Source organism: Myotis brandtii, unplaced genomic scaffold (genome assembly GCF_000412655.1).
Source record: "Myotis brandtii unplaced genomic scaffold, ASM41265v1 scaffold687, whole genome shotgun sequence".
Classification (NCBI taxonomy): Eukaryota; Metazoa; Chordata; class Mammalia; order Chiroptera; family Vespertilionidae; genus Myotis; species Myotis brandtii.
In genome coordinates, this window is record NW_005370687.1 from 913,193 (window position 1) to 923,401 (window position 10,209).

Consider the following 10,209-nt stretch of genomic DNA (forward strand, 5'->3'; position numbering starts at 1 on the left):
CTCTCCAAGGGCCTTTCCACGCTAATCTTTCATTTTCTCAACGAGCATTTCCTAGCTCCTCAGAGCCCATCTTTGATGAACACCTCTTCAGGCACAACTCTGAGTCTGATATTCATTAACTCAGATAATCCCCATAGAATCTTCCCAACAGCTTCACAAGATAAGTACTATTACTATATTCTTTTTTTTTAGTATTTTTTTTTATTGATTTCAGAGGGGAAGGGAGAGGGAGAGACAGAAACATCAATGATGAGAGAGAATCATTGATTGGCTGCCTCCTGCACGCCCCGCACTGGGGATTGAGCCCACAACCAGGGCATGTGCCCTGACCAGGAATCGAACGTGACCTCCTGGTTCTTAGGATGATGCTCAACCACTGAGCCACAGCAGTGGGGTGTGGTTGAACTTTTAAGAGCCAGTGGTCACTGCCACCCTTCCTTTGCCTTCTCTAGTAGGAGTTGCAGAAACACAATGAAGAGCCTCCCTCAGCCTGCCCCTGAGAGAAGATGGTTTAAAACATTTGCCTGCCCTTCCACTCACCCCCTACCCCCAACCCATGGACACAGAGTGTGAATAAGAAATAACCCTGATCCTTTTTAAGCTGCTAAAATTTGGAGGTCGTTTGTTACTGCAGCAAAACCTCGCCCATCCTGAGTAATCCAATGTTATACTATCTGTTGTTGATTATCTTTGGCCTCAGTCCCCAAGCCTGTCTTCTCCCGGAAGCTCCCTGGAAGCACTGGCTCCACACTGCAACTTGAAAAGCAGCAAGAGGAAAGGGAGTCTGTCCCCCAAACAGGGAAGTGGGGATGTGTGCGGGGAGGTGGGCCCAGCCTTTGTCATGCTCTGGGGCATGGGCTAAGCTGGATGAAATCTCCACCAGCCCTGGAGGCCCTGGACAGACACTGCTCCTCAAGCGTCTCTCCCATACTCATTTATTGGCTCTCCTTACTTTTATTCCCCACTATTAAAGCAGGGATGACCAGTCATGCAGGAAGAGGACCGCCCTCTTATGTCCTGGGGGCACTGCAGGCTGACTATGACCTTGCAGGCCTGGATCTGAACCTCCTCCTCCGGGTGGATGACCAGCGCGAGCAGCCGGTCTGCCAGTCGTGACTTTTCCCCAAAGAGAGCTTCATGCAGAGACTGTTCGTTGTAATGCCATTTCACGGCACGGTAGTGTGGCGTATTCCGGCCCTCACTCAGCCGCTCGGCAAACACCAGTACCTCGAACAGCAGACTCCCTGGTTGTTTGACCTGGAACAGGTTCAGAAAGTTGGTGTGCACCTGTGATGGGGATGAAGAGAGGATGGCAATGAAATCCAAGACAACTCCTAAAGTTCTTCCATCTTCCTATTGCCTCAACTCCCTAATATACCTAATTTCAGAGTCCACTGTATGGGAGCATTTTAATTTTCTTTTCATTATCATCTATAAATATAAAAGCCTAAGCGACCGTTATGGCCAAACGACCGGAGGACCAGTCGCTATGACACACACTGACCACAAGGGGGCAGACGCTCAACACAGGAGCTGACCCCTGGTCGTCAGTGCACTCCCACAGTGGGAACACCACTCAGAGAGAAGCCGGGCAGCGGTGGAGCCAGAATGAGACTGCCGCTACGGCACTGCTATATCCCCCAGGGGTCCCAGATTGTGAGAGGGACCCCACTTATGCACGAATCTGTGCACCAGGCTTCTAGTTCTCTAACATAATTATCTTGTGGTCATAAAAGATGAGTTATTTGGTAATAACATTAATTCTAGGAAATATGTCATGACAAACTTTAAGGTTTAATGTGTGGTTAATTTTTATAAATGTTTTGTGTGTTTGAGAGGAAGGTGCATTTACTAATTATAGAGTGTTCTGAGTATGTCTAATACTCAGTGTTCTGAGTATGTCTCAAGCTGGTTTGTGTTATTCCCACCAAGTATACCCTTAACTCAGCGGTTCTCAACCTGTGGGTCACGACCACTTTGGGGGTTGAACGACCCTTTCACAGGGGTTGCCTAAGACCATTGGAAAACACATATATAATTACATATTGTTTTTGTGATTAATCACTATGCTTTAATTATGTTCAATTTGTAACAATGAAAATACATCCTGCATATCAGATATTTACATTACGATTCATAACAGTAGCAAAATTACAGTTATGAAGTGGCAACGAAAAGAATTTTTTGGTTGGGGGTCACCACAACATGAGGAACTGTATTAAAGGGTCACGGCATTAGGAAGGTTGAGAACCACTGTCTTAACTGGTTTTAGGATTTTATCTATTTTTAAAAAAATATATTTTATTGATTTTTTACAGAGAGGAAGGGAGAGAGATAGAGAGTTAGAAACATCGATGAGAGAGAAACATCAATCAGCTGCCTCCTGCACACCTGCTACTGGATATGTGCCTGCAACCAAGGTACATGCCCTTGACCGGAATCGAACCTGGGACCTTTCAGTTCGCAGGCCGACACTCTATCCACTGAGCCAAACCAGTCAGGGCAGGATTTTATCTACTAATTGCTGAAAGAGTACAATCTTCCAAGTCTCCCACTGTGGTAGTAGATTTGTCAATTTTTCTTTATAATTATTCAGCTGTGAGGAAGAAGGAAATCCTGCTAATTTGTGACATCATGGATGGACCTTGAGGCCTCAGCTTCCCCTGAGGCCTCAGAGAAAGACAAACAATACGTGGTATCACGTTTATTTTTATGTGGAATCTTTCAAAAAAGATAAGTCAGGAAGAGGAACCAAGATGGCAGCATAGGTAACCACCTGTACTCACCGCCTCCTACAACCACATCAAAATTTCAACTAAAATTCAAAACCACCATTGCGTGGAACTGCCTGAAAGCTGGCTAAATGGAAGTCCTACAACTAGAGAAGTAAAGAAGAAAGCACATCGAGACTGGTAGGAGGGGTGGAGACACGGAATGGACTAGCCCCGCACCCACAAGGCTGTTTTTTCAGTCGGGAGGAAGATCGTCTCTGCAGAGACTGCCCATGAGAAGCAAAAGGTCCCAGCCCCACACCAGACCCCAGAGCTGAGAAGAGAAGTCCCTGTAACTTCCGGCTTTAAAAACCGGTGGGTATTGTGGCTGAGTGACACGTAAGCTGCTGGAGTCCCAGGTATTCCTCTTAAAGGGCCTGCACACAAACTTAAACTGTCCCACTCTCTGAGCTCCAGCACCAAGGGACCCAGACACATACAGGGAGGAACTGGATAGTCTGGCATTGGGGCAGGAGCTCGAGGGCAGCTTTCTCCCACATGGGAGTGCTCACAAGGGTCATTGTTACTGTGCTGGGACCTTCCCTGTCGCAGGGAGGACTGGCAGCCATATCTGAGTTTCCATCAGCCTGCTTCACACTGTTTGCTCCACCCTGGGGATTCCCTGAGACCCCACCCCATCCAATTTGCAGCCCCACCCAAGCTGTTTGCAGCAGCTTTTCCATATGAATGGCCTGTCCTGGCTCAGGTTTCAGACTTTGCTAAAATCTCTCAAACAAGCTGCAGCTGGTGACAGCATGCCCCAAACCTATCAATAAAAGGCCCAAGACCGGGCACTAGCACCAGCCTGCCTTCTTCACAGCTTGGCCTTGTCTCCTTCACAGCAGTGCTCCAACTGTAGTCACAGCTGGTCCTCACAGCCAATTGGCCTAGAGGTCAACTGCTCCCAGAGATGCCAACAGCAATCAAGGCTCAACTACAAGACTGTGCACACAGCCCACACAGAGGTGCACCTAGAGTACCCAGCTCAGGTGACTGGGGAGGCTGAGCCATTGGGCCCTACAGCACACCTAATACACAAGGCCACTCTACCAATTCCAGGAGACATACTAGCTCTCTCTACCTAATACATAGAAACAGACACAGGGAAGCACCCAAAATGGGGAGACAAAGAAACATGTCACAAATGAAAGAAATAGAAGCAAGCAAACTACTGGATACAGAGTTCAAAACCATGGTTATAAGGTTACTCAAGGATCTTCATGAGACTTTCAAGGATCTTAGTGAGAATGTCAAAGACATGGAAAAGAACCAGTCAGAAATTAAGCATACACTAACAGAAATAGAGAACAACTTATAGGGATTCAACAGTAGAGTAGAAGATTCCAAGAACCAAATCAATGGTTTGGAATATGAGGAAGCAACAAACACCCAACCAGAAGAGCAAAAAGAAAAAAGAATCCAAAAATATGAAGAAACTGTGGGGCAACTTCAAGCGTACCAACATTCGCATCATGGGGGTGCTGGAAGGAAGAGAGAGAGAGCAAGGTATTAAAAACCTATTTGAAGAGATGACAGAAAACTTCCCATCCCTGTGAAAGAAACAGACTTACACATCCAGCAAGTACATAGAGTCCCAAACAAGAGGAACCCAAAGAGGCCCACACCAAGACACATCATAATTAAAATGCCAAGGGCTAAAGACAAAGAGAGAATCTTAAAAGCAGCAAGAGAAAAGCAGCAAGGGAGCACCCATATGACTATCTGCTGATTTCTCAACAGAAACTTTGCAGGCCAGAAGGGAGTGTCAAGAAATATTCAAAGTGATGAATAGCAAGAACCTACAACAAAGATTACTCTACCCAGCAAAGCTCTCATTTAAAATTGAGGGTCAGATAAAGAGCTTCACAGAAAAAGCTAAAGGAGCTCATCACCACCAAACCAGGATTACATGAAATGTTGAAGGGTGTTATTGAAGAAGAAAGAGGAAGAGGAGAAGGAGGAAAGGGAGGGGGAGGAGATAAAAAATATGAACAATAAAATGGCAACAAATACATATCTATCAACAATCAAATCTAAAAATAAAAAACAAACAAGAAATCTAATGAACAAAAGAAACTGGTGAATAAACAGACTCAGAGTCATGGAAGCATGGAACAGACTGATGAATCTCAGAGGGAAGGGGGTGGAGGTGGGGGGAGAGATTAACCAAAGTCCTTACCTATGAACATAGACAGTAGGGTGGTGAAGGCCTGGGGTGGGGCAGGAACCAGGTGGAGTGGGGTGATGGGGGAAAGAGGGGGGACATCTGTAATACTCTCAACAATAAAGATTTAAAAAAAAAAAAGAAAGTCATAGAAACAGAGACAAATGGTTGTCAGGGGTTGGAGGAGGGGAAGTAGGGAGCGGTTGGTAAAAGAGGTCTGAGGCTTTATGTAAAACATGTTGACTATAGTGGATAACACTGTATTATACAATTGAAATTTGCTAAGAGATTAGAACTTAAATGTTCTCACCACTCCTTCCTCCCCAAAAAGAGATGTGAGTGATGGGTGGGAATCCTTCACAATGCATACATGTTAAGCACCACACTGTATACTTTAACTATCTTGCAAGTTTATTTGTCAATTATACCTCAACAAAACTGAAAAAAAGAGAGAAAATTTGTTTTCTTGTAATTCTATCAAGTTTTGCCACCTGTATTTTGAGATTATGTTATTAGGTTCATCTAAATTTAGAGTTGCTTTAGCCCCCTGAACCATTAATTATTATGGTGGTGACCTTATCTATTCCTAATAATGGTTTTTGTTATAAGTAACTCTTCCCTAATATTAAAGTAACTACATCAACTTCTGTTTTGTCACCTGTGTTCCTCATTCTCAGTTTAGAAAGCCCCTCACAGGAGAACCTCCTCCCAACAGAACTGATTCTGATTCTTTCGGGAGGACGGAGAAGGGAGTGATCTTCAGTGTGCCTAGCGCACAGGCAGGAAGAGGAACACCAGTCTTGTCAGGGCGAAGTCTGTCTGGAGAATTCTTCCTTCCCCAGTATCCGAGTTGGCATCCATCAGCCCCTCATCACTGCCTTTCTCACCTGGCAGTTGAGAATATCATAGAGAAGGTCATTCTTCTGTGCCAGGTGGCTCAGCAGTCGTATGGCTTGCACCTAAATGAAGGAAATAGTAACACATGAGAAGGCAGGTGAGTCTGGGCCTGAGCAGAGAAGACACGGTCTCTTCTCCTCCCTCTGGATCAGCGGTTCTCAACCTGTGGGTCGCGACCCCTTTGGGGGTCGAACGACCCTTTCGCAGGGGTCGCCTAAGACCATCGGAAAACACATATATAATTACATATTGTTTTTGTGACTAATCACTATGCTTTAATTATGTTCAATTTGTAACAATGAAAATACATCCTGCATATCAGATATTTACATTACGATTCATAACAGTAGCAAAATTACAGTGATGCAGTAGCAACGAAAATAATTTTATGGTTGGGGGTCACCACATCATGAGGAACTGTATTAAAGGGCCTCGGCATGAGGAAGGTTGAGAACCACTGCTCTAGATGCTGTGCCAGAGCTGGTCAGGAGGGCAGGGCCTGGGCCATGGTCTTGAGGCACCTGTGCCAGGTGATAGTCTGACTGAAGAATCTCCATCAAGGCAGGCATCACCCGTCGCAGCTGCGGGTGCACGAAGTCAGGCAGTGGAAGGTTGTTGAGGAGCCTGAGGCCAGCGATGTGCAGCTCCGAGTCCCAGATGGTGGCTATCAGCTCCAGGACCTTGATGAAGTGTTCCTGGGGCGGGGGATGGGGGGGGGGCAGAGAAGAAGGGTCTGCTTTTATATGATGATCTCACACTACCCCGGCCTCTGCCTTCACTCTTCCCTGCCCCCACCCAGGATGCCTGAGCCGAACCCAATAGAAAATTCCATCTGACAAACTCTCAACATCATTTGACCTAGTTGACCGTTCCCATATTCTTGAGATTCTTTCTTCACTCGGCTTCCCTTTCAGTCTTCTTTCCTGGTTCTTGTGCCCAAGTCCCTCCTCTCTGTCTTCACTCCTTAGTGATACCATCCAGACTGAGTGGAAGTGCTATCCCTATGCTGCTGCCTTTCAAGTTTGGTTCAGACCTCTCCTCAGCTCGCCATATATGCAGGTGCCAGTGCCACCTCTTTCCCAGAACGTCTAATCGAGCCCCGAGTCAACAAGCTCCCAGCCACATCCTGCTCCTCCTACCACCTTCCCTGTCTCAGCTGTTCTTTACGCCTTCCTTCCATTACTCGGGCCGAAAATCTGGCCCTCCTTGACCACTTTCTTTCTCTCACACCCTTTTTCCAGCCCTTCAGGAAATCCTGTGGGCTCTACCTTCAAAATCGATCAACAATCAAGCCACTTCTCACTACCCGCCTTCTACCACCCTGTTCCAAGCCACCGTCTCTCATCTGATTTCTGCAATAGCCTCCGGTCGCCCTGCTCCCTCCACCCCCACCCCCAGTGCCATATCTGTTTTCAGAACAGCAGATGTGTCACTGCGTCACTCGTCTGCTCAAGAGTCCCTAGTTCATTGAGGATAAAAGCTAGAGTCCTTACAGTGGCTTACAATCCGATGCCATCTGCCTCTCTCCCCGTTATTTATTCGACCTCATCCCCTATTCTCTCCTTTGCTTCCTGGTTCCCATTACAATGGCCTCTTAGCTATTCCTGGAACATGCCCGGTACACACCTATTTTGGGGTTTTTGCATAGGCTGTTCCCTCTACTCTCATACCTGACATTCATGGCTCACTCCTACTTCCCTCAGGAATTGAATGTCGCCTCAGTGAGGCTTTCCCGACCCCCTCCTTCCTTAAAACTGCTACACCAGCCCTGGCCCATTTTCCTAGGTGGTTAGAACAGCAGCCTCGGACTGAAGGGTCTTGGGTTTGATTCTGGTCAAGGGCACACACCTCGGTTGCAGATCCCCAGCCCTGGCCGGGGCGTATACGGAAGGCAACCAATCAATGTGTCTCTCCCGCATCGATGTTTCTCTCTCTCTCTCCCCCTCCCTTCTGCTCTTTCTAAAAATCAATGGGAAAATATCCTCAGGTGAGGATTCACCAAAAACAAAACAAACAAACAAAAAACAACTGCCACACCACCCCCATACCTGCCTTCCTTGTCCCCCATCTTTTACTTTTCTCCATCACACTGTCACAGGTGTAACACACTTCTTATTTTTAAACTTTTTATTTTCAAATAATTATAAATTCATGGGAAGCTGCAAAAATTGTACAGAGAGAACCTTGTGCCTTTCACCCAGTTTCCCTCAAAGGTCACATCTTCCATAGACGACATCAAAACTAGGAAATTAGAATTGGTGTGGCGTGTGTTTCGTTCTAGGTCATTTTATCACAGGTGTCAGTTCATGTAACCACCACGGCAATCAACAGGGTATTCCACCAAAATTGTCCCATCACCACAAAGATCTCCCTTGTGGAACCCCCTCTAGTCACACCTCTTCCCACCAAAACCAGCCCTAACCACTGGCAACCACGAATCTGCTTCTTATCTTATAATTCTGACAGTTGGAGAATGTTATAGAAATAGTATCAAACTTTGTGACCATCTAAGATTTTCTGACTCAGTATAATGCTCTTGAAATCCATCCAAGTTGTTGTATGCATCAGTTCATTCCTTTTTATTACTGAGTAATGTTCCGTGGTATGGGCGACCAGTTTGTCTAACCAGTGGTCTACTGAGACTCACTGTGGCTGTTTCATGTTTTACTATTACAAATGAAGTTTCTACGGACAATTGTGCACAGGTTTTTGTGCAAATGCAAGTTTTCATTTCTCTAGGATCAATGCTGAGAAGTTTTTCTAGTAAATTTATAGTTAGATTTTTTAAGAAACTGCCAAACAATTTTCCTGAGTAGCTGTTACACCATTTTACATTCCCATCAGCAATGTATGATAGATCTAGTTTCTAGACATCTTCGCCAGCGTTTAGTGTTGTCACTAATTTGGAGTTTAGATCATGTAACAGGTGTATTGTTGTATCTTATGGTGGCCTGAATTTGCATTTCCCCAAGGGCTAGTGATGTTAAACATCTCCTCATGTGCTTATCTGCAATCTATGTGTCTTCTTCAGTGACATTTCTCCATGTCTTCTGCCCATTTCCTAATTGGGTTGTTTTTATATTGAGTTTTCAAAGCTCTTTATATAACCTAGATATGTGTCCTTTGTCAGATACATGGTTTGCAAACATTTTCTCCCATTCTGTAGCTTATCTTTTTATCCTCTCAACTGGGTCTTTCATAAAGCAAATGTTTTTTAATTTTCATAAAGTCCAATTTCTCAATTCTTTATTTTATAGATCATGCTTTTGGGGTCATTTCTACAAACTCTTCACCAAGCCCTGCGTCTTACAGATTTTTATCCTTTGAAACTGCCACAGCACCTCCATCCCAGCCTTCCTTACCAACCTTCTTGCTTTTCTTTGTCTCGATAGCACTCCATTGTACATTTTATTATTTGTGTATGGCCTGCCTTGCCCTGCTGGAATTGAAGTTCCACTGGTACAGGGGGTCTTTCCTGTTCTGTTCACTGCTCTATCTCCAGTGCCTAGCACAGTGTCTTGGTACGAAGTGCTCAGTATACCTTTGTTGAATGATTAAAGGGATCTTGGCTTCTGCGATGCAAGATGCTGGGACCAAGAGGTATTGCTCAAGACAGGTAACCTCACCAGCTGTACCTTTGTGAGCCACATGATGGGGAGACAAGCATACGGGCGTGAGGACTACAGCATCCCACTAGCACCCTGCTCCTCCCTGCCCCCACCCCTCGCTGTCTGTTAAATTTCAGGCAGAGAGAACAGCAGGTGCAAAGGCCAGGGAGTGGGAGAGCATGAGACATACAGTGCAAATGGCTGGGGTTGGGGCAAGGAGTGGAGCGCCTCAAGGAAGACCACGCAGGAGGGTGATGGGATCAGATCCTCTGGAGAGGGTGGTCGGACTTGGGGAATGGGAACGAGCTCCATTGTCGATGTGTTGGGTTAGAGGGCCACTAGGCCGTCTAAGCTGAGCAGCTGGCCACAGGTCTAGAGGTCAGGGGAGCCCCATACGGCGGACAGAGAAGAAGGAGAGCACATCCAGATGGAAACTGAGGCCAGGGGGTGGCTGCTCTCACCGGGAGAGAGAACAGGGTGCAGGTCCTCAGGATACAAGCGCTGGGGGAAGAAGGAGCAGCGATGCCCAGGGGCTTGTGAAAAACACAGCTCCCTGCTGAACTGGACTCTGGGTGTGGGGGCCCCCAAATCTTCGTTTTTAACCAGCTTCTGGGCAATTCTGATAAGCCTGAGACTCACAGCCTTTGGGAACTGAGAGGGCTGAGGGATGAAGGAGAGGCAACAAGAAAGTGAAGCCCTAGAGACTTTGTTCCCAAAAAAAGAGTTTGATGTAAAAAAAAAAAAAAAAAAAATTAAAGTGTGAAAACAC

General features: G+C 46.0%; 1 protein-coding gene across 2 annotated transcripts in view; it reads right to left on the minus strand.

The window, feature by feature from the left end:
• Positions 1 to 919: 919 nt before the first annotated feature.
• ARMC12 (armadillo repeat containing 12) overlaps positions 920 to 10,209 on the minus strand; it is a 14,264-nt gene continuing 4,974 nt past the window's right edge. For both annotated transcript variants that reach the window (XM_014529636.1, XM_005881773.2), the window contains exons 4-6: positions 6,354 to 6,527; positions 5,823 to 5,894; positions 920 to 1,287 (exon numbers count right to left, since the gene is read on the minus strand). In XM_014529636.1, the coding sequence (XP_014385122.1) occupies positions 955 to 1,287; positions 5,823 to 5,894; positions 6,354 to 6,527 (579 nt within the window). In that variant the 3' untranslated portion in view covers positions 920 to 954. The remainder of the gene's footprint in view (positions 1,288 to 5,822; positions 5,895 to 6,353; positions 6,528 to 10,209) is intronic.